The sequence below is a fragment of the Pinus tabuliformis genome, chromosome X (assembly GCF_031772625.1).
Source record: "Pinus tabuliformis cultivar Carrire ecotype Pingquan chromosome X, CPIR1, whole genome shotgun sequence".
Taxonomy (NCBI): Eukaryota; Viridiplantae; Streptophyta; class Pinopsida; order Pinales; family Pinaceae; genus Pinus; species Pinus tabuliformis.
Window position 1 is genome coordinate 546,821,927 of NC_142308.1, and position 27,762 is coordinate 546,849,688.

Below are 27,762 nucleotides of genomic sequence, written 5' to 3' on the forward strand. Positions count from 1 at the left end.
TCAAATGTTGTTTTTGATAAGAAAAAGAAGCGTTATCTTGTATTGGCCCTCTCCTTCAAATTCTTTGGGAATCTGGCTTATTGATTGTAGTGCTTCAAGGCACTTCATCGGATAGAAGGGTGCACTCTCTAATTTGGTAGAGATGGAAACAATCGTGGGATTATACTTGGAGCCGATGCCACCTATCCCAAAAAGGGTGTAGGGAATGTTACCCCTCAATTGAATGAGGGTAACTCGATTCATTTACAGAATCTCTTTTATGTACCTAATCGCAAGAAGAACCTGGTGTCCATTTCAGCAATGGAAGTCAAAGGTTACAGGGTGGCACTCATCGATGGAAAGGTACGTGTTTGAAAATAGAATTTTCAAAGATGTTTTTGAGTTCAGGGTTGTATCAAGTTGCAGGAAGTCCACTGGGGACCATGTCCATTGACACATAGCACCGGAGGTCTGTGAGTCAGATGGTGACAGGGATGCCTGAATTCAAAAAGAGCATGAAAGTACATGTCTGAGATGTACCGAAGGAAAATCTTACAAGGGGACCATTCCCCTCATGTAGCAGGTCCACAGGTTTGGAACAACCCAAGGGATTTGAGATTGATGATTAGGAATCTCATGTATGCAGGTGGAAGAAATCCCTCTATGGTTTGAAGCAAAACTCCCCGGGTATAGTATGAGAGGATTGATAGTTGTCAGATGAAGCTAAGATTCACTAAGAGTGAAGCCGATCCAAACCATTGTTTGAAGGTTGTGGATGCTAGACCTCTCAATCTCATACCAGCACCTTCTGAGAAACGACCTATTTCTGACAAGTGCAGGCCCTCTCACTTGCAGAAGTAAGAGGGAGTTGGATTCCGGATGTGGAATGGTAAACTGCAAGCCCGTGACTACCTCGAGGATCTTAACTTTCAGAAGTTATATGGTGATGACGTCGGATTAGATTTGGGAAATGCCTCTGAGTTCCATAAACTCATTTGCATTGATGTTCTTGGTGAACTTTCGTCCGAACATATGTTTTGCAGTTAGCATGGTGAGCTCATATTTGGTTGAGCTTCACTGGATTGGTGCTAAGAATCTTCTGAATATCTTCGGGGCACAAGCTCTCATGGATTGAGATACACTGTCAAAAATATGAAGCTGCATGATTATTCGAATGTTGACTGGGCAGGCAGTGTGGAGGATCATTAGAGCACTTCTCAGCGCTAGTTCTCTTTGGGTTCTGCTTCGATATCATGGATGAGCAAGACGTAGAAGTCGGTTGCTATAAGCACCACCGAGACCAAATACATAGCTACAAGTATGATCTCGTGTGAAGATACCTAGTTGTGGAAGCTCTTAAGTGAGTTGTTTGTACACATGATGAATACCACTGTGATTCTCTGTGACAACCAGAGGGGGGATTCGATTATTAAGGAATCCCGTATTCGATGATTGCTCCAGTAGATAGACATCAGATACTGCCTTATCTGGGATATGGTAAGTCGATGAGCGAGGAGGCTCCACTGCATTGAGACTGATGTACAGGTCACAAACATTTTGTCAAAGCCCCGGGGAAAGATCAAATCTGTGACTTTCCCGAACGACTTGGAGTCGTTGAGAGACCTTCTTATAAGGGTCCTGCATGTTGCATGCATTGAGCTCTGGGAGCTCTAAGGGGCTTGGGGTACTTACTAGAGCAACATACGACCACAGGGCGACTCACCCTCCCCTAGTGGTGCACTATGTACAAGATGACAGGTTCAACCTTCCCCTGTGATACCCCGTGGCGACTGTGGAACAGGATGATTAGTTCTCCTGTGGGTCGGGATGATTAGTTCTCCCGTGGCAACTGTGAAACAGGATGATTAGTTCTCCTGTGGGCCGGGATGATTAGTTCTCCCGTGGCAACTGTGAAACAGGATGATTAGTTCTCCTGTGGCCCAGAATGATTAGTTCTCCTGTGGCTACTGTGGAACAGGATTATTAGTTCTCCTGTGGGCCGGGATGATTAGTTCTCCCATGGCAACTATGAAACAGGATGATTAGTTCTCCTGTGGGTCGAGATGATTAGTTCTCCCGTGGCAACTGTGGAACAGGATGATTAGTTCTCCCGTGGCAACAGTGGAACAGGATGATTAGTTCCCCCGTGGGCCAGGATGATTAGTTCTCCCGTGGCGACTATGGGGCGAGATGATTCATTCTCCTGTGGACAAGATGATTAGTTCTCCTGTCAAGGCACCCTACCCATGCAGTTTGGGACTCATGGGAAGTACCTCTCATCTGATCAATGAGCAGGGAAATGGGGTTAGGGACCATAGTAGTACTATCGATAGACGCATCGTTGTATGTACCGTACTCCCTATGCTAGGATGACCTCCATCGATCTAGGATCAGTATGAGTGGTTTGAGATACTCTCTTGTGATATTGATCTGGGATCAATAAAATTGACTTCGGGTCAGTAAGAGTGATGTGACACACTCTCTTCAGATGAAATTGACTTCGGGTCAGTAAGAGTGATGTGACACACTCTCTTCAGATGAAATTGACTTCGGGTCAGTAGAGAATGGTATGAGACATTCTCGATCAATTCTTCTTCTTCATGGTTCAACAGTGCAGGGCACTGATGGCAGAGATAGTACAGTTAGACATATGGATCAGGGGATGGAGTTCTCCCTAGTTGAGAGGGAGTGTTAAAAATGGCAACTAGGGCCAAACTCCATGTGGGTCATCTTATTAATGGAAGCTGATATTTTTCTTGGATCCCTCTCATCGAGAGGTGTAGGATTGATCTAAAGATCATCCGATTCCGCTAAGTATTCATGGAGATATGAATTTATTTGTGTTATGGGACAATTCGTCAAAGTCGGCCAGCAACCAAATAAACCCCACTTGTGCTCAACGTTTTAGTATAAATAGAGGAGGCTTTCAAATCATTTCAACACACTTGGGATCTCTTCCTCTCTACTTGTCTTTGGGTTTTAGTAGGAGGAGAGATCCTAAGCGATAACACTGCCCTAATCCAGAGGGCAAAAGCCAGAACTGTCGAGAACTGTCGGAACAACGGGGAAAGTTGACACAGAAGGCAGAAGCCACAATTGCCGGAAACTGCCAAAACTGTCGGAACTACCGGGAATTGTCGGGAACTGCCGGAACAGCCGAAACAGCCAGAACTGTCGGAACTGTCGGGCACTGTTAGGAACTGCCGAAACTGCCGGAACTGTCAGGAACTGCCGGAATTGTCGGGACTGTCGGGACTGTTGGGAACAGTCGGAACTGTCGGGACTGTCAGGAACTGTCGGAACTGCCGGAACTGTCGGGAATTGCCGGAACTGTCGGGAACTGCCGAAACTATCGAGAACTGCCAGGAACAGCCGGAACTGCCGGAACTGCTGGGAACTGTCAGAGCATCTGTCTCCGAAGGAAAGCAGCATGCAAGGGACAGCGAACTAACATTGGGACAGTTGTATGGTACTTAGCAGCAAATACACCAAGCATGCAATGTTACAGCAAGCAAGCAAGGGACAATAAACTAATATTGGGACAACCAACATGCTAGGGACAACAAGCAAGCAAGGTGCGGCCAACACATAGGTCAGTATGGAAACATGGTGCACCAATGGCACATAATGCAGTATAGTGATGGGTACAATCATGATTAATGAAGCATGATGAGATGCAGCATAGTGATGATGGGTGCAGCATGGTGCAGCACGGTGAGGTGCAGCATGATGACGAAATGCAGCACAACGATAGGTGAAGGAGTCACCTTGGAGAATCAGTTGAAAGAGCATGTCTTCAATTGATCTCATGTATCATCTTCTTAGAGATGATCTATGCTCTTATCTAGATAAGTCAAAGTGTTGACTTCTGTTGTAAATGTACTATCTCTCTCTCTCTCTGCTGAACTATTGAAGAACATATAAGAAGAATTAATCAAGGGTTTCCCCACATTGGGGTTTGTCCCTGGCTAGCGCCACATCTTGTGTCCTCTTGTCTTGACTTGTCTTCTGCGATTTATATTTATGTTCTATCTGCGGTTTACTTTAATGCTGATGTGATTGCTAATCTGGAAAAGATACTGAGCTAACTGTGATAATTGAAATAAATTTCTCTAGCATAGAACATACCTAAAATTTAACAACTTGGCACCTTACAGATTCATCCATGGAGTTGGTTGTCTTGGGATTCACACATTGATTGCTTGCATCTTGTGGAACACTTGCTATTTTTGGGTGGTCGTTACGGAGCCTTCTCCTAGGAGGATTATTTTATTGTTTTATCTCTCATGCACCTAGGAGTGCACGTTTTGTGAACTTTTCTAGGGGGGCCCTTGAGCACATTCTCCTAGGTTGAAGATTCTATTATTATATTTTACATGCATCCATCTTGGAGGACAAGTTCTCCTTGAGAGGAATGTGTCCACATATTATGACACAGTTGAGCTTTTCTAGATGGACCCTTAGGCACATCCTCCTAGGTTGAAGATTATTTTATTATATTTTGCATGCATCCATCTTAGAGGGCAAGTTCTCCTTGAGAGGTTTGTGTCAACTGTGACATGGTCAGCCATGGATTGAGGAAGGATCTAACTACTCCAATTTTATAATATTTGTTTGACTCGTCATAGGGTTGGATAGCAAAAAATGTTTTTTTATTGTATGAGAAGAAAACCCTCTATAAAGAAGTGCTCTCTCTCCATTATGGTGGTTGAAACTTGAGACTTTGGGGACAAAGGAGCTCTTCCTTTGGAATTTGTTTTTTACATCATATGCTTGCAGCCTTATGGAGAATTGGAGGTATAATATCATTTTTAGGTGAGGCCTTCACTATGCACTTTAATTACATATGTTGATTTTTGTAGGAGGAGATTCTTGTAGTATGATACAAATGGCTTGTAATGAACCATGCTTCATTTGGAATCTGGATAGAGTAATGTGAAGATGTTATCCCCCTTATTGCTATTGTGGCTGTGTACACCTTTCATATAATAAATCCAATTTTTGCTGGATTAACATAACCAAACTTTCATGACAATGCTTAAGTATGGCACCTCTAGCCTTCCAAGATAATTTTCTGTTATAAAAATCAGCAAGGTAAGGCTGATTTGTGGCATACATTGCAGCCCCCTAGTGCCTCACATCTTCATGCATTCAACCTCTTTCATCTTTGTTTCCTTGACTCCATTTTCCCAAGGTATAATAAGGCACTTGATCTTGGGGTTTTCATTCGTCTTTCTCTTCTCACGTCATTCATTCTTCAATTATACTACTACCACGCATCTTGCTTAGGCTAACTCTTCAATAAATCACTTTTGATCTCTACTCTAAAGCATTAGAAGTTAGCAATCCTATTCTTAGGGAAGCCTCCATTAAGTTGGAGAAGAACCAACCAAAAGTGAGAGGAAGAGCTCTTGTGGTGACAGTGGATAGACTTTTTAAGCTGCACAAGACTAGACCTTTGATGCTTGGGACTTTATATCATATGGGGCTGCTAGATTTTGTTGTAACAAATCCTATTGATTAGGTATCTTCTTTTCATAGAATTGAACATAAAAGATATTATCAATGGTACAATTTCCTTTAGATACTAGAAAGAGCTAAAGAGCTTTATTCATAGATCATAAACTTGTAAGATGTTTGCAACCAGTAAAGTGAAGCACAAATATAATTTATATTAGTCAGTCCATCCCAGGTATGAAGCTCTTGGTATAAATGTATATGATTCAATTACTGTTTCTTGCTATGATTTTAAAAGGCAAAAAGAATTTCAGAATAACATGAAGATAAACATAATTCATCAAACACTTGATTATTTAATGGAAGATTTTCCAAACTGTGGAATAAATGCTACTCATAATGGTCTAGAACTCAGTCAAGAGCAGATAGACTTGTCACATACCTCATTCCACAACTTTCCCTGAGAAAGACGTGGATACAGAGGTGCTTTTGGATTTGCAAAACTGATCGTGTTGGAAATCACCAACAATTTTGGCTGTACAGAGAAAAAATAAAAATAGTCTGTCAGCACTCTAAATCAAACGTATGTGCTATGTCTATAGCCTGCAATATTAGTTTTTTTCTCATAAATTGTACAAATCAAAAGATGATAAGGCCAGAAATAAATTTGAATCAGACTTATTTGTTTTCCTTTTAGTTAAAGAACAATATCATATTTCTTCCCGATATCTCTTTTATAGTACATCTCATATATTGTATAGAATGGGATATTCCCTACGTAGTCCCCTATGCCATAAATTTGAAAACAGATGTTCTTGCTAGTCCCACTAAATATTTGGGGCCTCCACAAACACAAACACAGTTTGTTTCTTTACTTTAATAAAATAAGGAAAGCATAACTTAAGACACAAAGAATATTAAAGCTTAGAGCACAACAGAGAACCCAAGTTGTGGAGGGAAAGGAGACAAGATGCTGTAAATGTGAGGTTTAATTTCTTCAACTATCAACCATTTTTATAGGTAGATTTTACATTACAACTTTGAGTCCAAGGGACTATGAGATTTTATCCTTTCTTAAGTTGATTTGCTATAATGGTGTTGGTTTAGTTTTAAATGTAATCCAGAACCCCATAGCTGGCTCTAGATTTATATGGTTTCAAAATCTTTCAAGTTTCTAAATCAATTGTGAGAAATTTGTATCAACTAAACTTCACCAATTTAGGTGGAAACAGAACCCAAGCTTCAATGCAATATCCAAACTCATACCATGTCATCTAAATAGGTAAACACAAGTATCCTTAATGGAGAAGATAACTGTGCAATCACAATGCACATGGAATTCAAAATACACCAACAATTTTCAGCCTGAAGGTAGGATGCAAGGGTTTGACAAATGTGCAGTTCTGTAGCTAAACTTGCAGGGAGGTTTGGATTTGGAAAGGCTCTCCTAATTTCTGGATATTAAAAAAGATCCATGTCCCTAGTTGGATCATGTTATTAACAACCTAAATACACCTTAGTTCCTCCCATTCAGACCCTCTTGATCATTGGCCTCAAGTCCATAGTCCAACTGGGTAAACAGTGGTAGACTATTCCAGAAATAAAGAAAAATGATAAAATCAGAAGATTAGTATGGCGACTCTACTTGAAGGAAGTTCAAGAAAGAGATAACCTATAAGAAGTTTCTCACAAAATCATGTTCCACTGCTAGCCGAACCTGACACATATTATAGAAGAAGGCAAGTGAACAATTCACCCAGGATATCATAAGGCTCAAGTACTCAAGCATTGAATTCTCTTGAAGATACAAGGTACTTGTTGCCTCACAATCCAAGTCAATCTATTATGGCAAGAACCATGGCTACACCTTCATTGACTTATCTTTATAATCCATTGAATTACTATCGTTGTTGGAATTCCTCATGATCTACTGATAAGGCCATGAAAAATCTTCCCATCATTAGAGTGCTAACTATGTTGAATGTTCAACATGTTGATGTTGTTTTGAAGTTGCTTGCGTTGTCATTAGAAGATGCACTTCAATGGTTTCTAAATCTTGATGATGATGACATTAGCACTCTATAGGCAGTGAACCAATTCAACCACAACATGGAACCAACTACCACAAAAAACAAACAAGTATTGAAGATTGGTCATTGGAATGAGAATAAAGGTGATTGCTGGGATGATGCTTAAGGCATAGATAATAGATGGATGGGATAGTTATAATGGCCATGGTTAGAAATCCCTTTTCTAGAAGGTCACTCATTAGAGAAATTTTGAGGTAAAAAATGGGCCTCAAAACAAAAAATGTGATATCAACATCAACTTTAAAAGAACCAATAGGATTCAAGATGATGATGTCAACCATAAGGGTAAATAATTTTGGAGGGACAGAGAAAAACAATTTTTTTAATCATATTCTCAACTTATTTTCTTATAGGTTTACTCAAATTTCGAATGTAGGCACTCATTGGATGCAGAATGCAGAATTAAATTCTGCATCCAATGAATACCTACAATTGAAATTTGAGTAAATCTATAACAAGATAAGCCGATATTGCTATTAAAAAGTGTAGTTTTTTAATTCATAAATTTTATTTTATTGTTTTCCTTAGGAGGCCCATTTAAGCCTCAATTTCTCAAATGGATCTCCACGCCATTATTCATTTATTGTCATATGTACATGCCTTTATTGCAATTACTCAATCATTAATATAAAATATGTTACCCCTTATTTTGTCCAGGGATAATACCAATAAATTTCTCCACTATCCTAGTCATTTCTATCACTAAGAGAAAAGGATATTGGGGGCATTTATTTGGTTTCATGGATTATGATGAACTAGAGGACTTGATGACATATTGATTGATCATATGATGTGGCACATGAGGTTCCCTTCAGGCATTGGAATCATCTTGATTTTTTGGCATCTTCACATATTCATGATTCCCAAGGCATTGGTCAAAACAATTTGGAGCTATTTTTCATCTACCAAGACTTCTCATGGCATGCCACGTGCTAGGTTTTGGAGCTCTCACCTTGTTTGCACATTTTGAGGCTTGTGTCACATCATTTGATGGAATGTCGACCTTGGAGGTTGCATTGGGTCTTTTGTTTGGCACATGTGGGCTTACTAGGCTCTCCAATGAGTTGAGGAGATGATTGGGATGATTTGAGGAGAGCCATGCACCTTGAACACCTCACACATGACATCTTGGAGCTGATTTTGAGGAGCCATCCACTCTTGAGGGGTTTTACTTGTGATTTATGAAGATTTTTTTACCTTGGAGACCCATGCATCCATTTTGGAGGAGACTTGGGAGTCTTTCATTGCACAATTTGAGGAGATTGGCTGAGGATCTACCTAATTAGAGGGCTTTAGAGGCTATACGTTGGACATTTGACTCACTTTCTTCCCTTATTAATGGAGACATCCCTCTTCCTTGGGGTTATTTCACTTGGATTATTGTATATGTGGCTTGAACACCTCATTATTTCATGTACTTTTGATTAAATAATTGGAGAAAATGATCTTTTATTCCTCCCTAGGCTAGATCTAAGGATCTTACATGAGATAATATTATGCTATTGTAAAGAAAGTTGAGCAACACTCTATATAAAGAGTTGGCCTTCCTCATTCACCCTCACGTTTGGATTCTTGGAGCTTCCATTCCTTGGAGTTTTATTGACATATCTATATTGGTGCATATGGTTATGTAAAGGTTTCTTTCTTTGTGGATGATTGTTGTCAACTCTTGTTGCTTCTCTATGTTGGTTATTATCTGGTGCATAAAGATTGACGATGAGATGTTCAAGTCTTCTACAAGCTAACTAGATCAATCCATTGAAAGGATTTTTCTATTGTTAGATGGAAGATGTTCTAGGGTAAATGCTTTTTCATTTGCTAGTTTGATATTTATCTAAAGCCTTGCTTTGTCTATCCATCTTGGAAGCCTGGTAAGAGGTGTTGGGTAAGTTCATCAAGCTACAGTTGATCTTATTGGTGAAGGTTGTTCCCTTAAGGACCCCGTCTCATGGGGCCATGATCCCTATTGTTAATTTCTATTGGATGGGGGATTACTCTTCCTATTTGGTTCTAATCTTTTATCCTAATCCTTAGATTAAATAGACCAATTGTTAAGAGGGGTTCTTCTTGGAATCATAATCCTCCTTGATTCACCGTGACTCCATTGCCCTTGTTGGACTTGGCACTAATCTATACATCCTTCCATCACCTATTTTAAAACCCAAAAAAACCTAAAATATTGTTTTACTAAAGCTACTCCCACTTCACTTTGTGCCTTGTTACCCACCCAAGTGGTAAACCCTAGAAGAAAAAATTTCTCTCGTTTGTTTAGCTTGCCAGCCAGCAACCCTATGATGATCCATAGATGGTTAGCCTCAAATGCCTCCCATCTGTGCTCCAGTCAATGCTTTATTCCATCTAATCTACTCATCCAATGAAGGTGGATCATCAAATATGAGGTATATTAACCATTTTTGTCATCAAGTGCTTTCATTTAATGTTTAAGCCCATTCTAGTATTGATCACAGGTTGAATTGGATGATTGACCACTTTTCGCTAAATTCTTGTTCCCATGCTTCACCTTGGTGGTCATCACTTGCCCTAGTCCAATGTGACCTTCCTTGAGGCCTTTCTTTGTACTGTCTCGAAGGGGCACAAATAGGAGGCTTTGATTGATGTTGTATGTCCATAGTAACCCACACTTAACATTTTTCATCTCTCCTTCGTATTCACGTCCCAGCTTGGGGTTGATTGCTATCTGTCACTAGTATTGGTTCCCTATTTTCCCTCATCCTTGAGTAGGGGCCTAGAAAATTTACCCTAAAAGGTTGATGCAGCAAAAAGAAAGGAAAAAGCATGTGCATAATAATAAAATGCAAAATATTGGCAAGGATAAATGAAAGTGCATGGACAAAACCTAGCCTGAGATCTACCTCTGTCATTAGCCCTCAGCGAGTTCCTAGATAATGCATGAGCTACTTAAATGAAGGGAAATTTGATTATCCTGGCCTCGACAAGCAATGAACACTTCATCCTTAACGGGTCAATGATGAATCAATTAAAGCTTGTAACCCAAGCTAAATCCGCAAAAGAAAAAGAAAATCAATGAAGAAAGAGGTGCACAAAAGGGGTGGTAAAAATAAGTCGAGAAAAGAGGTAACTCAGGTCCCATGCTTGCCCCCCCTTTACATCATGATGTTCAAGGATGATGGAATTTCATAACTGATACAAAGACTGTAGCATCCTCCACAAAGTCAACCCATACCATGTCATTGACCACTTGCACCTTTTGATTGATGGGTCAACATAGGAATTGTTACTCCCCTTAGGGTTGGAAGCATCGAATAGGGCCTTGTGATAATCCTCCCATATTTAAGCATGGTAACTTGTTTACAAATCATAAGCTAAAAACACATTTGAAGATGATGCTTGTGTGAAGTACTTTGATGAATTTCAAATTAAACATGGCCCACTTTGATACTCTTATGGTTCTTGCAACTATGGTGTTGATCTCACTTGATTCCCTAATAATGTTTTAGATGCTTGTTCCCAGGTATAGTTGTTATCCCTTAAGGGATGGCATGATGCTTCTCCAACACTTCAAAGAGGACCTTCAACCCATTTAATGACTACTCTAGCCACCAGCGCAAGGACGTTGACCACCTAAGAAACATTGACCTTGGGATATATCCAGCATAGTTGATGGCACTCTCCTCTCCCTACAGGACCTGAAACATTGCACAATTGAGCCAAGGCATTTCTTAGAGAGTTGATGTACCCAGAGATGACAGGACACCCCTAGACTAGCATTGCACCTTTATGGATGTTGCCCCTATTCCTAGGATGATCAATGATGATGATTACTTGAGACCCCTCTAGAGTGGATGATACACTTCTCTTAATGATGTTGTCATGCCCTAGCATCATGACATCCCCTTCATGAAGCTTGGAGTGATAATGTAGGCCTTATTTGATGGTGACATCTTGTTGAGGGAGCCTTTGCTTAATGGTTAGATACTTTTCTATGAGGAGATGTGGCTTTTGGAGTGAGGAGCACCCTTTTGAGTCATCCGTGGCATATTTTGATGAGAGATGCACCTTTTGGAGGATGACTTCAACCTTGTATTTCTTTTAGCTCACATGTGTAGGTCAAAATAGGCTTGTTTTTATGTTTATTCATTGAGATAGCTATCTTTTAGGGTCTGTTTGTGACCTAGCTGACTTGTAATCACATATATTATTATTTTTAGGTTTTTAGTCTATTCTTACCCTAATCAACTTGGTTACACTCATGTAAATAGAGGGAAGTCAATTTAGAGTTGGATCATTGTCACACTCACACTTGAGAGAGTGCACACTAGCTTGTCTCTTTTCTCTAGGTTTCTATGGAGCATTAAATGAGCAAATTGTCAGGGGGAGGATATTGTGATTGGATGTGATTTTCTCTTGGATGAGAATGATGATAACGGTGAGGATATTGTGATTGGATGTGATTTTGTGCAAATTTATAGTAAATATCTTCTTCCATCTTATCTTTGTTATAGAATTAGGGTTTCATTGAAATTTATATTAAGTGTATTGAATATTTTATGGCCCTAACGACTCCTTTACAAAATTTTCGTCGAGTTTCCATCAAGGAACCTTAGTATAATTTCCTTGCAATTTCTCTAATTTGATTGAAAATTCCCAAGGTTTTTGGAGTGGAGAAACATCATTGTAGCCTTTTTCTCTCCCACAAATCACTCCCATCAATGCTCTTCCATAGACCTTGCCTTAGACTCCATAAACCCCTTTCATTGAGAAAGGCACTAGTCTACTATTGTGTCGATCTCTTTAACTTGTAAAAATTAAAACCCTAAGTTGTATTTTATTTTTGTATGTTTTCTAGAGTACATCAGGGTTAGGTTACAGCAAAACCTGCATTTTACAGCATTATTTACCTTGGACATCATAGTCCTAGGGTTAGGCTTTGCATTTACAAAATTGAAAAAGCATAAATATCATTTTTCATGCATTTTTTAGCCATTAGTTAGGGCTGACGTCTAGGGTTTTCTTTTTGTTTTATGTGTTTTCAGCCATTGAAAATTTGCTATAATTTATTTCCTAGTTTATTCGTCAAATAGCCTTTGTTTCTTAGTTGTCTCTTATCAATTTTAGGCTATTTTGTCATTGCTATCATGATTTCTTGCATACTGTAATCGCATTCATCATAAACCCTAGTTTATAGCAGCAATTTGTAATTTTAAGATAACATGTGTTTGGGAACCTATTTAAACCTCTCCAAGACTTGCTAAGCCCTCTAGATTTAGCCATCAGATCCTTTGAACTCTGTCTTGGAATTGCATCTTATCTCACTTGGAACCCCAATTGTTGAACATTTATCCTTGGCTGTATTTTATAGTAGAAGCCTTGGGGAGGTATTTAGCCTAGGAGCATTTGAGTTATCTAATCCCTAAAATTTTATGGGGAAGCCTCCTTTGTGGGGACAGTATCCAACCACAAAACAACAGGGAAGCAATTGCTAAGATGACAGTGGTGACTGATCTCATTGTTGCTCCTAATCTAGAGTGCTTAGTGAGGCTTTGCACTAAGGTGATAGATTTTGTACTAGCATGCCTTATTGGCTAGCTTTAGTAATTCTACTAGGGATACCCGCTTGAGCTGGAGGAGAGCTAGCCTAAAGTGAAGGGGATAACTTGTTGAGGTAATAGCCTTGAGTTGTAACTTGTGGATTAGGGATTTTATCCTTAAGCACAATTTGGGAGGTAACATTTTTGGCATCGTTTCCAGGGATAAAGTCCACTCTTGCAAAAATTTGAAAACTATGCTTTGTGACACATTTGTGAGATTGTTGTAGTCCAGATCTCCTCACATGGAAACTTTAGAAAGGGGATAAAGCCCTTGTTCCATACAGATTTTGAAGACATTGTTGGATGCAGAGGAGAGCACATCCATCAACTTTTTAAGGCTCTTAGAAGAAAATCTCATCTTGACAACTCCACCTTGGTATTGGTATGAGGTACCCATGTTCATTTTCAACCCAAGAGTGATGGAGATTCCAACCTACAAACACTCGGAGTTCGACGTTGCTTTGTTTTGGAGGTTGACCAACATAGAGGAAAGGGCCACTATATTGATGAGGTGCTAAGGTGGCTACATTGACTCCCTAATTTCACCTAGCACCTTCATCTTGCACATGCTATAGTAAGGCAGGAAAGGAGAAGCTCCTTAAGCATTAGAGTAACATGAATAAGCTACCTTGAGCATTAGATTTGATTTCATGTCGTCATAGGCATTGATGGCATATGCCTTGCTTTGTAAGAGCCAAATTTAGATGTAAGTGCGGTATTTTTGCTACAAATGGAGGTCATTCTCATGTGTACATGACAAGATTATGAGCTTCTCATGCACTCACAGGAAGAGCACATGTCTCTAAGCTAGAGCTAGTTGTTACCCCTTATTTTGCACAGGGGTAATACTAGTGAATTTCTTCACTATGCTAGTGATTTTTATAATTAAGAGCCTTGAATATTTGGGGCATTCATTAGATTTCATAGATTATGATGAACTAGAGGGTTTGAGGACATATTGATTAATCATATGGTGTGGTGCTTGAGGTTACTTTTGGGCATTGGATTCCTCTTCATAATTCCTAAGACAATTCACAAGGAATTTTCACGTATCTCAAGGTAGTTAAGAGTTCACAAGGCATTGATCAAAACAATTTGGAGCTATTTTCATGTACCATGGCTTCTGATGCCAACCACGTCCTAGATTTTGGAGCTTTCACCTCGTTTGCACATTTTAATTTTTGAGACTTGTGTCACATCATTTCATGAAATGTCTACCTTGGAAGTTGCATTGGGGCTTCTACTTGGCATGTGTGGGCTTACTAGGCTCTCCTGTGATGTGAGGAGATGAACCATGATTTGAGGAGGATTGTGCACCTTGACACCTCACACATGACATTTTGGGGTTGATATTGAGGAGTCATCCACTCTTGATGGGTATAACATGTGATTTATGGATTTTTTTTTTCATGTTGGATACCCATGCGTCCACTTTAGAGGAGACTTGGGAGTTCTTGGCACACATTGTGGAGATTGGTTGAGATCTACCTACTTGGAGGACTTTGGAGGCTAGATTTTGGACATTTGACTCACCTTCTTCCCCTATTGGTGAAGATGTCCCTCATTCTTAGGGATATTTCACTTGGATTACTGAACATGTGGCTTAACCATCTCATTATTTCATGTATTTTTAACTAAATAGTTGGACGAAATGAATTTTATCCCTCCCTGAGCTAGATGTAAGGATCTCGCATGAGATATTATTATTCTATTGTAAAGGAAGTTGAGCGACACTCTATCTAAACAATCGCCCTTCCTCATTTTCACTCATGGTTGGAGTTTTGGAGCTTCTACTCCTTGTAGCTTAATTGACATATCTTTCTTGGAGCATATGGTCGTGTAAAGATTTCTTTCATTGTGGATGATTGTTGTCAATTCTGGAAGCTTCTCTATCTTGGTTATCATTTGGTGCATAAAGAAAAATGGTGAAATATTAAATTCTTCTACAAGGTAACTAGATCAATCCATTGAAGTGATTTTTCTACCATTGAAGGGAAGACATTCTAGGGTAAATCCTTCTTCCTTTGTTAATTTAATATTTATTCAGTGCCTTGCTTTTTTATCCATCTCGGAACCCTAGCAAGAAGTATTGAGTAAGTTTATGAAGCTATAGTTGGCCTTGTTGGTGAAAGTTTCTCCCTTAAGCACTGCTTCTCATAGGTCCTTGATCTCCATTGTTAATCTTGATTGGATGGGTGGTTACTCTTCCTCTTTGGTTTTAATTACTTTATTCTAATCCTTAGATGAAATAGACAAATTGTTAAGAGGGGTTCTTGTTGGCTCCACAAGCCTATTTAATTCACCTTGACTCCATTTCCCTTATTGGATTTGGTACTGATATCCACTTCCTTCCATCACCTAGATTAAAACCCTAAAACATTGTTTTACTATAACTATTCTTGCTTCACCTTGTGCCTCATTGCCTAGCATCAGTAATCATACTAGGGATACCCCACTTGAGCTAGAGGATTGACCTAAAGTGAAGAGAATAAGTTGATGACATCACAGTGGTGACTATCTTAAAAGTTGCCCCTTGAGTTGTACCTTGTGGATTAGGGATTTTATCATTAAGTAGAATTTGGGTGGTAAAAAGAACAATTAGCGATTATAAACTGTGGAGACAATGGGCTACAAAAGTTTTAATATTTATTGCTCAAAGGCATGGTTTTGCATTTAACCCACCTAATGTGGTAGATGACATAGCCTAATCACCAAGCACTTGCCTAGAGAAAGCTTGGTTTTCTATTCTAAACAGCATTGCATTATATTGCCAATTTGATCATAGAATAGTTAATTTCAATAAAATGGATCAATTGAATCAAGATCAAGGTGAACATCTAAATCAACAAAATCAACTAGAAGGGACACCATTGGTTATTGTTCTAGAGGATATGAAACTAGGTGAACTGAAGCTGCTATTAGTTCAACTAGATCACTAACTTAACTTACTCAACATAATCAACAACATTAATTGGCTCTACCCTACCCTTCTCTGTGTTTCTTTGTTGGAGGATCTAAAATTGAATAATATGTTATCGGTTTTGGGTAAACTAGTCAAGGTCAATGCCTTGATCTCAATCTATCGTTAATCACTTTTCTCCTACTAATGATACTAGTAGTTCTACGTTTTCTTTAGTTGCTTCTAGGTAAACTAACTCATTGGCTAAATCAATGTGATCAATGATGTAATCTTCTAGAATGGTTGGGGTTGGTAGCTCTGTAGGTATTGCTACCTATGCATTTGAATCATTAGAAATTAGGTCTCGCACTCAATCAACTGAGTAAACAACAAAATCTTCAGCAATGACAAAGGCATTCATGGGTGCAATAGGTAGGAGGAAGGGTGGTACATGCACTATGTTTAGTCCTACATCATTCACTCATCATAGCATGGACCACAACGCACTGGGTCATTGAGAAATGGGTAGCTATTGTAAACCAACCAAATCAACCTCCTTTCCTACTACTCTTGGCTATGCATCTTGATCTCTAACCCAAAGGGATGCTTACTATGATGTCATTGTTTCTAATACCTATGTCTTCATTGTATTCACCTCTATTATCTCTAGCCACTTCTCTAGTCTTTTCTCTAGGCCTTCAACTTAACCTAGGATTGGATCTCGAGCATCAGAACCACAAGCATTAGACTCACAATCATAAAGATATACTGCAAGTTACGCAGATGGAATTGATCGAAGAGAAACCGATCTTTCAACATGTGCATCAAGTACTTCTTCAACTAATGGTGCACCCACCCCTACTTATGAACACCTAATAGAATTGCTTACCATGGGAATCCCACGATATGATAGTTACCCTATGGACCCAAATGGACCTAGTAGACAAGGGTTTGACAACCTCAGAATGGGTAGTACATGTAGTAGTATGGGCAAGAATGGAGCATCTAGCTCTTCACCTGGAGAATCTAAAGCTCGATCACGAGGGTCATAATCAGGATCATGAACATTAGAATCTTGACCACAAAAGCCATAATCTGGGTTTGGAACATCTAGTTCTTAGGTTGGATCACGATCACAAAGATCAAAATTTGATGCTTCAATGGGAACTAGAGATGCATCTATAACTGGCTTTCCTGGCTACGGTAGTAGTAGCTTTCTGCTGGCTTGGCCTAACTTCTAGCTTTATCTATATGGCTTTCTGTCTTGGTTATCTATCTAGCTCTCAAACCAGATCTTGATCACGAATTGTTTCACGCCCTTGTTCTATAAAATCTCCATCTATATCAAGAAGGTCAAATGCTCAATCTCATCCTGGATGTCTATCTCCAACATCAGACTCGGAATCACGAGCATCTAGTTAGGGAAGTCATGTGAACCCGTGCCTGGAACTGAGCAAAGAGATGCCAGTAAGGATGGAACTTAAAAAACTTCTTCTCTTGGTGGTGCTTCTAGTTCTAGAAATTATTCATCCCTAAAATATGATTCTTATTGTTTGCTGTAAAAAAATTATTTTAATCAAATCTGGATTATTAGCCCTAACTGTAGCTGGCAAAGAGGAATTGAAATAAAATGCTAATAGGATACATGGAACATATCAAGCAGAAGTGATCATAAGTCTTCAGAGGAAGTAAGCTAACAACTGTAAGTATCATCTATCTAGGGCATTTTCTGAAAAAAAATTATCAAATTTCATCTTCAAAAAAGTTCTTAAGATTCTACATTGCTAAAATAAAATATAATATTAGTATTATTCTAGCTGCCAATATGATGAAGCAGAAATACCATACATTAGACAATCCGCCTGCAAACAATGCAAAGGCAAAGTCTGCTCGCTGATTGATCAATCGAAGCTTCAATGATCCTTTTCCTGTCTTTGAGTAACTGACCGTTGAATAATTTGCATATTGGAACTGTAGAAGAAAGAATTTTGACAATTCCAATGAGAAACCATTTCTGGGAAAAAGTCATTTTCTTCAATAAAGCCTCCTAAAAGCCCACTATTCCAACAGATATATTTCCTTTTTCTATATAACTTTTGATCTGATATTCCAAAGAAAAACTAAAAAGTTTTTTAAAAGGTTAGAAATATACTGAATACCTTTATAGGTGCAGAGCACAATAATGGGGTCTGATCTTTGTTTGGCCCACTTTCTGGGGTGCAGGTTGAGGAACTGAAAGCCATCCAGATGAGTTTCTTAGTTCTATATATTTAACCATATCAACGTCACATTTATGCACAATCGTAATTTGTACCAAATACATTAACTTTGGCAGAAACTTTGGTAACAAAATCAATCGTTCAACTCATCCTGTTATAATTGCTTTTATTTGAATGATTTTCCAAGATAGACCAACAAAAATATTGACAGACATGACAACTGGGGGAAAACAAAGATAGTAGAACAAAACTCAAAAGTCCAAGAAATCAGAAGTTTACTTATGCACAATAACATCCTTATTTGTGAGCAGACCATTTTCTGCTGTGCAGTATAAGCACTAACAAGTAACATGTTATTGAGATGGAATTTCCGGTAAATATTTGTCCTTACAAGCAGTTCGATGAAATAGCATAAAATCATAAAATACATGATTAGAGTGAAAAGAAACTTCGATTTCAAAGAATTTTAATTTTTTCCCTTAGCTGCTCTTGATGGTCTGATAAATTTCTTGATTGCTTCAATTACTAACCAAGTGTAAAACATTGAAATGAAGACCATGATAAAAATTTCCAACTCCTAATCTTCATTCATATATTCCTAGCTTACGAACGAAGATGAGATCTATTATTACTTGAAATTTGCCGGAGAAAAGACAGCAATCCAATCAGTTGACGCTGGAGAAGGGTGGCTGTATTTCACTGTCACCCATTCATAAGTTTCACCCTGCAGAAAGAATGATCAATTGTAATATGAATATTGGTAAGCCAGAGCTTCGTCACAAAACATGCTAAGATTTTCTTAGCATATGAAATATCAATCCAATGCTAAGAGTTTTGTAAATAAGATGGGTTACATGTTCACATCAAAGAAACAAGGGGAGAACACATCAATGCAACAAGAGAAGGGGGGATAAAATAAGATAATTTTACTAATGTACAGCAAATAACCAAAAGAATAGAACTGGAAAGTGCCATTAGTACTAAGCTAAGCTATTGGAAAAGAAATCCTCACAAGCAGTTCATGCATTCCCACACATAAGGAGAAGATAACATAGAAATCAAATGGCATGTTGAGGAGGATAAGACAATTTTATTAATGTCCAATAAATAACCAAAAGAATAGAACCAGAAAGTGCACATCAGTACTAAGCTATGCAATTGGGAAAAGAAACATTCACAAACAACTCATGAATTACCACACACAGGGAGAAGATAAATAGAAATCAAGGGGTATGTTGAAAGCTAGTAATAGAGCCAAAGAGACTTCCTCAAGAGATATACCTATGAAGATGATCAATAGCCTAAGAACTCATGTAAAGTGTCAAGTTATCAACTATCCAAATAAATGTCAATGGAAGTTATGGAAACAAAAGAAGTTACATGCTGAAGTTTGCAAGATAAATGCAGAATTCAGTAAATCAAAGAAAATACTGGGAAAATTTGAATGGTCAGCAAGCAACTATAAGATCAATAAATCTTGGTGGAAAAATGATCTTTTACAAATAGATGAGCATCATGCTGAAGTTTGCACTCCTTTGATATCCTATATGTGATGTATTCTTTCAAGCAGTGACTCGTCAAAACAGTGACATGATAGTTAACTTCTCAAGTGTTATGTTTACAATGACTTCAAAAACATTCAAAGATGCCAATGGAGCCCTGGTTCACTACTAAGGTGGACTATTAAGACCCTAACAGGGGTATATAAGGGGTCAGATGTATAACTAACTAGTAGTTCATCACAGTAATAGGCCTACATGAGTAATGAGTGAAAACGAGTATACATAGAGAGGTTGATAGTGTCATTATTATACACATTAGAATATACTCATTGTACATCGATGTACTTGAGCTATTTGGAGTGTTTTTCCGAATGTCTTAGAATTACTGCGTAAATTGTCATGATAATATTCTTGGGAGTTGTCCACTGCATCTAAATGGTATGTATTAAGTGTTTCTCACAATACAATAATAGGTATTTGGATCATAACATTTGGTATCAAAGTAATCAATTCTCGGAATGACACCTTCAAGGAACAATAATGTTACTTGGAGGAATACATCGTTAAGGGTCTGGAAAGAAATTTATACTAAAAATCGAGGAAAATATCAACAAGCATACGTTTGGACCCAAAAACTCAGGAAAGCTAAAAAAAATGGAAATATAGGGCCAAATCGAAGATATTTGTAACACCGTCATGAACTACCCTTCACTATTAGAGCCATAGCTTTTGACAGCGACATCTAATTTGATGTGTTTCTTGAATTTTTTACAAGACATCCGTGACTATATCTAATCGAAATGTTATCTTAATTGGTAGAAGAATCTAGGAAGTACAATGTGTTCAAGCTAGGGTTCCTACCCAATCGCAAAACCTTTCTAAAACTACCAAGGTCAGTAAATTTCTCATGTCTAAAGATTCTGGGATCCAATTTTAGTGAGACCAGATTCATCTCAAAGTAGACATCTAAGTGTTACAAGATAAAATTCAAATCAACTGGTATGAAATTCTAGGAGATATGTTTTGCGCAAGTTAGAGTTCCTATCCAGTGATAAATCATAAATCTTCGTAAAGTAGTGAAGTACATTAAGCTTGGCATATCTAAAGAAACACAGATCAAAATTCAAAGCTACCTAAATGAAAGAAGAAATCCAGAAGTGTTACAACTTACATGTTGGAACAAGTCATTTCGTGTGAAATTCACGGAGATACATTCTATACAAATTTGCCCTCCCATGAGAATCTATAAAACAGTAGGGTTTGGCAAATTGTACATAACTCTACTTTGGAAGATCCAAACTAAGTGAAACCAGTTGCATTCAGAAGCAGACATTTCAGGTTGTACAAGTTGAAATTTCAGCGATACTGGAGCAGAAATCTCAAAGGTATAGGAAATATAAGGTTGGTTTAAAGACCGGTCCCCACAAGAGGATATCAAACAAGAAATTAGATTAAATATGGCCATAACTTTTGACTGGAGTATCCAGACTCCAAGTTAGGTAATTCGGACACTATATATATATGTGTGTGGGGGACAACTATTGTAGAGATATTGGATTTGGAGGTTAGGGATCTTCAAAAGAACCCTATTTTGTTAAGAAGGTATATATATAGCTGTCGTTTTCATCTAATTGGAAGGAATTTGTTCGTGGAGATCCATGGGGAAAGCTTCTAGTTTGTGGTTTTCTTTTGAATTAAAGGGAGTTCAAACTTGCGACAACGCATTCAAAACGTATGATTAGATAGATGGTCAGAAGACCTAAATCAAGATAGTGAAGTACAGAAATATCATTGAAAGGAATTTAGAAGAGAGAAAATTGAATTGCATGAAGGAAAGTGAAGAGAATAATGTGTAAGTATCCAAGTTGCAAAAGGACAAAGACAATGATTAGTTTTCCATGTTGTAGGCCCTTAATCAAGTGCTTATTAAGGAGATGCAGAGATTAAAAGAAGGAAAGAAAAGCAAGAGGACAACAATACAAAGGATGAAGTGAAAAGAAAAGAAAAAGAAATAAAGTTTCTTTTATCATCATTAAACTTCTTTTTAATAATGTTAATAATACAAAACAGCTTCTCAAAGAGGCAAAATCAAAGATCGCAGATGAAGAAATGACAAAGAGAGTTGACGAGGAAATCTGTTAGAAGGCTAAAGAAGTCCTAAATAACAATGAAGTCAAATTAGAAATGCAAACAAGAATTGAAATGACAAAAGAAAATGGTGGAGAGCATCACCCTTAACTATAAGAAGTAGAAGTAAGAGAAGATACAAGGTCATTAGAGGATATACCTAAAGAAGTTAGGATTTAGCTAAAGGAGGTAAAAGCCAAAATTGGAAACATTATGAAATTATTTAACAACAATATTTCCTAAGCAAACACAGTCCAAGATCAACAACAAAAACTAGAATTTTTTACACCACTAGAAAGAAGACAAATGCACAGTTGATAGAATGTAAACGATAACCATCAAAAGTGGTACAATATTGACAGCCTCATTACCAAGAAAATCTACAAGAAAGGCGAAAAAGTACAGAACAACATTCTCACTGCCAAAGAAAAAGATGGCAAAATTAATAGCATTCATGGAACTAGAAATCGAGGAAGAATTATTCAATAAGACCAACACACAGAACAAATTGGCAAAGTTACAATAATGCATTGAACCAAAAGAAAAGAAACCATGCAACATCAAACTATCAAGTATCGTCACAAATAAGTCAAATATAATTGGATATTTTTAATCAATAGTCACATCAGGAAAGCAAAAAATATCTATTACTGTGTTTCATCCTATGCAAAATCCTTAACCATAAAGCTTTGAAGACAACTTTTTGATAGAATATTATGCTATGACAATATAAGGGGTTATATTTAAAAGTAAATAATAAGCTATCCTGGGAGTTGGTCTACATGAGTAATGGGTGAGAACACGTAAATATAGAGGTTAATAGAGTCATGATTATACACATTAGTAGATGAACATTGTGTGGGGATGCATTTGGGCTATCTGGAATTTCTAATATGTTACAGTTATTTTGTAACACGTCACTGCAGAATGCGAACCTAGGTGCACTCTACATCCAGGTGAATAAGATGTATCATCTCCATCCAAATATGATTCTTATAAATAAATAAAAGTGAGGTTTGCCATTATTAAAAGAAATTGAAAATAGAAAAAATTCAATGTTGATTATCATAATGTTACAAGTCTATCTCAATGCCTGAACTTTTCAGCACAGATAGGTTTGCACCTTAGTTTGTTTGTTAGGTTTGCACCTTAGTTTGTTTGTTAGTTAGTTAGTTTGTTTGTTTTTTTTTGTTTTTTTTTTAATCCCAAATGTTTAAGAGATTCAGATTAAAATCCATGAGAAATGTTTAAGAGATTCAGATTAAAATCCATGAGATGTGGGTGAGCAGGATTTAGCCCTACTAGTTCTTAGGTTAAAACGTTACAAGAGAGGTCGAGGACAAAAGCTACTTTAAAGAATTTAACCTATTTCAAAGAGCATCCAAGCTATTCGCACAATCCTAATGATAACACCCCAATAGTAAATACATTATTCTTCCATACCATCAAAAAAAAGCTGCACCAGCCTAGGTTTAGCCGAGTTACCGGAAGGAAGGAAAGAAAGAAAAAAAAAAGCGTAATAATATTCCTGGGAACATGGACATCTACATTATTTTTGTTTCAGGTTTATCATATAGTATTGAGTATTTGACATAGGACGGAGTATTAAACCTAAATCGTCGAGCAGAGTTTCATTGTTCCTATGGTTTGCCCTACTCCTCCTTAATGGCATGCTCTAAAAAGGGATGAGGTTGGTGGAATGTTTACCCCTACGAACTGGCGCCTAAGCTGAACAAAGTTTGTATTATCCAGTCTGCCCCCAATCGTAAGGTGTGTTTCTAGAGAGTTATTCAAAGGAGACACACAGAAAGGTAGAAAGAATAGAATAGTACCCGAACACCAAGAATACTGGGAGTGGCTTCGATCTGAGCAGAGCTGTCTATTTCAACAGATGCCTTATCAAGTTGAATTTCTGCAAATGGGTGATCAGTGTGGGGCCTAAATCCTCGAATGTCCTCTGCCTCCAACCCTGAAAAGAGTAAGCTCAGCAGTCCAGCAACTACGCACCACATATTCCCCATTGTAACCTGCTCCTCCTGTCTTCCAGCGCTCTGCGAATTCCCTTCCCTGAATGCAAGAAACAGCCATGACGATCAGTCACAGAAGAAGCCATTTACTCAGTCCCTAAAACAAATTCAAATTCAGAGTTTTACTGCGAATTTCGAACCTTGCATCGTTTGAATCCTAAAAGCAAATGCTCATAGATTCCCGATGATATTAAAAAGCTGAAGTCAAACATTTCAAGCTCACGCGTGACCAGGTCCATTCCAAGCAGGTTAATTGACAGACTTTAAATTCGAATGACAATATTGCAGTGACACTCTGAATACTACTCTGAATCGAATCATAAAATTCTACATCGAGCGCTTAATTCCCTGTAACTTATTATTGGTTGTTTTGCTTTGTTGGGTTACGGTGCACATTACATTTTAATGTTCATGTGAAGGACAACTACAAGTATGAGTATCAGTAGTTTCTGAATTAATTGTTGGTTGGAAATGCGTTCGCCGAAAACAAATTTTTGTAATTTTTACCATATATATTATAAAAATTATAATAATAATGTTTGAATTAATTTAATAATTTAATTAAAAAAAATTATATAAATATGATTTTTATAATTTTAAATTATAATAAAACACACCATCAGTCCATACCACAGTGATTACATATGGGATGGTATGCAGCTACCTTCCATTTTTCATTATATGGACTATTTGGAGGTTTAAAAACTCTAAAAATTTTGAGATGAAAGAGCCAGTGGTCAGGGAAGTCACTCTTCAATCAGTGGCATACTATGAAGAATGTGGAATCAAGACAAAAACCACTCTTAATCAATGGTATACTACGACGAATGTGGAATCGTGGAATCGAGACAAAAAACACCCAGAAAAGAATGCCCAAAATCAAGAATATTAACAAAAAATTCCCCTTATGTTTTTTTGATGGGGCATGCCAGCAGAGGAAACGTTGTTGTGGTGCATACATTATAATTGAAACTGACCATTTCTACCACTATTGGTGGGAGGGGGATACAGGGACAAATGGCAAGGCTGAAATCATTGTACTATGGGGCATCCTTTTGATGGCAAAATGGTTGGATCTGGATCATTTACAAATTTATGGTGACCCAAAGGGCATTATAGACTGGGTAAAGGATTATACAGAGTTTAACCCTCCAATTCTGTCAAAGTGGATGTCAAGCATCACAACATCTCTTTCCAGTACATATATACATCAACATTGGTAAGCACCTTCCAAGACATCTCTTTCCAGCACATGTATAGAGAACACTAGTAAGCACCTTCCAGGACATCTCTTTCCAGCAGATATATATGCTCGCAGCATAGATTATTACTAGAAGACAGAGACAGGACAAGTTTCCAAAATGATGAAAAAATTGTAATGTTTTTTTTGTTACATTTCTAAATGTAAATGAAGGTATTGTGTTGGACATAGAAATTTATGTAAAAAAGAAAAACTCAAAGGGATAAAAAACAAGATAGTAATTTCTATGTTTATAACATGAATGATGTAACTCACTTATATTTCATAATATAAAATTTGTGTTTTTTTCCTCTTAAAAAAAAAAAGAGAAAAAGTTATTCGTTGAAAAAAAAACATTTAGAAATATAGATTATAATTAGTCAATAGATAGTATAGATTAATTTTAATTATAGATTTATCAAACATTTAGAAACATCAAATTTTTTGAAATATATATATATTAAACTCTTTTAAATAACCAATCTTGAAAATAAATTTAATTTAATTATGAATTTATCAATCGTTCAAAAACATCAACATAGAAAATTTTCTGTGAAAAACACTTCTAAATGGCAAACCTAGGAAAAAAATATATATTTCTAAAAACTTATCCATCTATACTAAATTGAAAGCTAGACCTGGTCACTGGAATATAATCTGGGTGTGAGGAAGCTCACAAAATGCAATCAATCTTCAAGCAAGCTCGCGGACGAACTCAACCAGTCAATCCAAACCAGTCGACTGGAATGGTTTTTCACATATGAACAGACCCGAAGGAGCATGCATTTATAGAAACTACTCACACCAATAAATGACTGATACTGAAGCAAAATGATAATAAGGATGTGTTAACGTTATTATAATATAGTGCACGTTTCACATGGCATTTGCTTTTACAGACAGCAAGTTGCAGAAACATGTGTGGGAACGATCGATGATGGCTCTAGGTCTTGACAGAGTTTTCTCAACGTTGTTGTTACTGCACGTAATGGTTGATTCAGCAGCAGAAAATCAATTTTGTATCATGTGCCTAATGAAAAGCACTGTGCAGTGATTTATTAAATGTACTACCAGATAACAGGGTATGCCAGGATATGCTCTGGACCTGTGAAGTATATATTTTTGTATGTAACATGTGACCATGCATGGTTGTTGTTAGTCTTATCTAGTGGCCTTTTCCCATAATAATGTTATGATTACTTCTATCAATGCCAAAATTATCAGTGAAAGTGATGTGATGATGTTTCCCTCATTAAATATTATCAGTGAAAGTGATGTGACGCTGTTTCTCTCTTCATCCTGTCCCACAATGTTCATGGAGAACAGGATAGTACAAAACTGGTTCAAAGATACTCTGAAGCAAGAATCACGTTTTTGGATAGAGATGGGAAATATAAAAAGGATGGGCTTTTTTATTTTTTTAAACGCGTTTTACATCAAAATGGGAAATATAAATATTTATGTTTTTATTTTCCAAATCAAGTTTTACATAGAAATGGAAAATATTAAAAACTTTTTTTTTTTAATTTTCTAAATCACTTTTTATATGGAAGTTGGAAATATAAAAAAGAAAAATCTCTTTCTGTTTTAAATGGAAATTAGAAATGTAAAAAAATTATCCTCTTTTTCTTTTTTTTCTAAAGATAACCAATAGAACAATATAAGAAATAAGAAATCAGCTTATGTGAGTTATAAGAAATCAGTGTTTCTGTCAATTTGATAGTTAGAATGAAGTTGTTGGGTCCGAGTTAGCCAACAAGATAGTCACTTTAAAGTCAATACAACAATATTCATATGCACAAAAATATTAAAGTAATCTTTATCAAGTTATTGTAGCTCATCATGTCACCATAAACACCCAAGATAACTCCAATTAACAATTATGATGATGATGGTGGTTAACGTCCACTGAGACCAAATTGGTCTATAATTTCTTAATTTCTGATTGTCTGGCTCCTCGTCTTTCTTGGTGAGATTAGTGATGCAGCGTTCTTTTTCTTCTCTACGGTCTTCCAACTTTCTTTATCTTGCATCTCCTTCATATCTTCTAGTTCTTGGGACATTGGTGTCTATAAAAATATATATAGAAATATAAAAATATTATATATATAGGTAGGTTGAAATATAAAAAATATATAGAATTTTTTATATCTTGAAAAAAAAAATGTTTTTTATTTTTAAATCAGATTTTACATATCATGTGTGTGCATGTTGAAATTTTAATGTATTAGATAGGATTAGGTTAATTTAATTATAGTGTGGTATTTTAGCTAGTTTCAAATACCATATATATAAATATTTAAATATGTGTATCAAAAGATTAGTCATCATATAGAAGTCACAAAAATATATCTTACTTATATTGGTTTTCTGTAACCTTTTATATATATATATATACATATATATATATATTTAGTTTGTTTTCATAAAAGTCACAAAATTTATAAGTGTTAAGATAAACCCTAAAGAAGTTAAAATCAAGGTTAATAAAGATAAGTATATTGTCATTCATGGGATTCAAGGATCTCTTAAGTTCCTTCTTAGAGCTTCAACCTTTCTTTTCAAAGCCTATGTGCTTGTGTCTTTTTGTCCCTATATGTAATGTACCTCATTTGCACACTCAAAAAAATCCACTAACGTTCAAGGATATCT

The 27,762-nt window shown here is 37.0% G+C and overlaps 1 protein-coding gene across 3 annotated transcripts in view; it reads right to left on the reverse strand.

The window, feature by feature from the left end:
* Window positions 1-25,881, reverse strand: part of LOC149141164 (nucleotide pyrophosphatase/phosphodiesterase-like) — a 78,959-nt gene extending 53,078 nt beyond the window's left edge. Inside the window, exons 1-6 of one of the 3 annotated variants that reach the window (XM_089447662.1) lie at window positions 25,788-25,881; window positions 23,676-23,910; window positions 18,847-18,938; window positions 18,155-18,227; window positions 17,844-17,966; window positions 5,879-5,971 (exon numbers count right to left, since the gene is read on the reverse strand). In XM_089447662.1, the coding sequence (XP_089303788.1) occupies window positions 5,879-5,971; window positions 17,844-17,966; window positions 18,155-18,227; window positions 18,847-18,938; window positions 23,676-23,864 (570 nt within the window). In that variant the 5' untranslated portion in view covers window positions 23,865-23,910; window positions 25,788-25,881. The other 2 variants (XM_089447659.1, XM_089447661.1) reach the window with 2 other exon arrangements.
* Window positions 25,882-27,762: the final 1,881 nt, after the last annotated feature.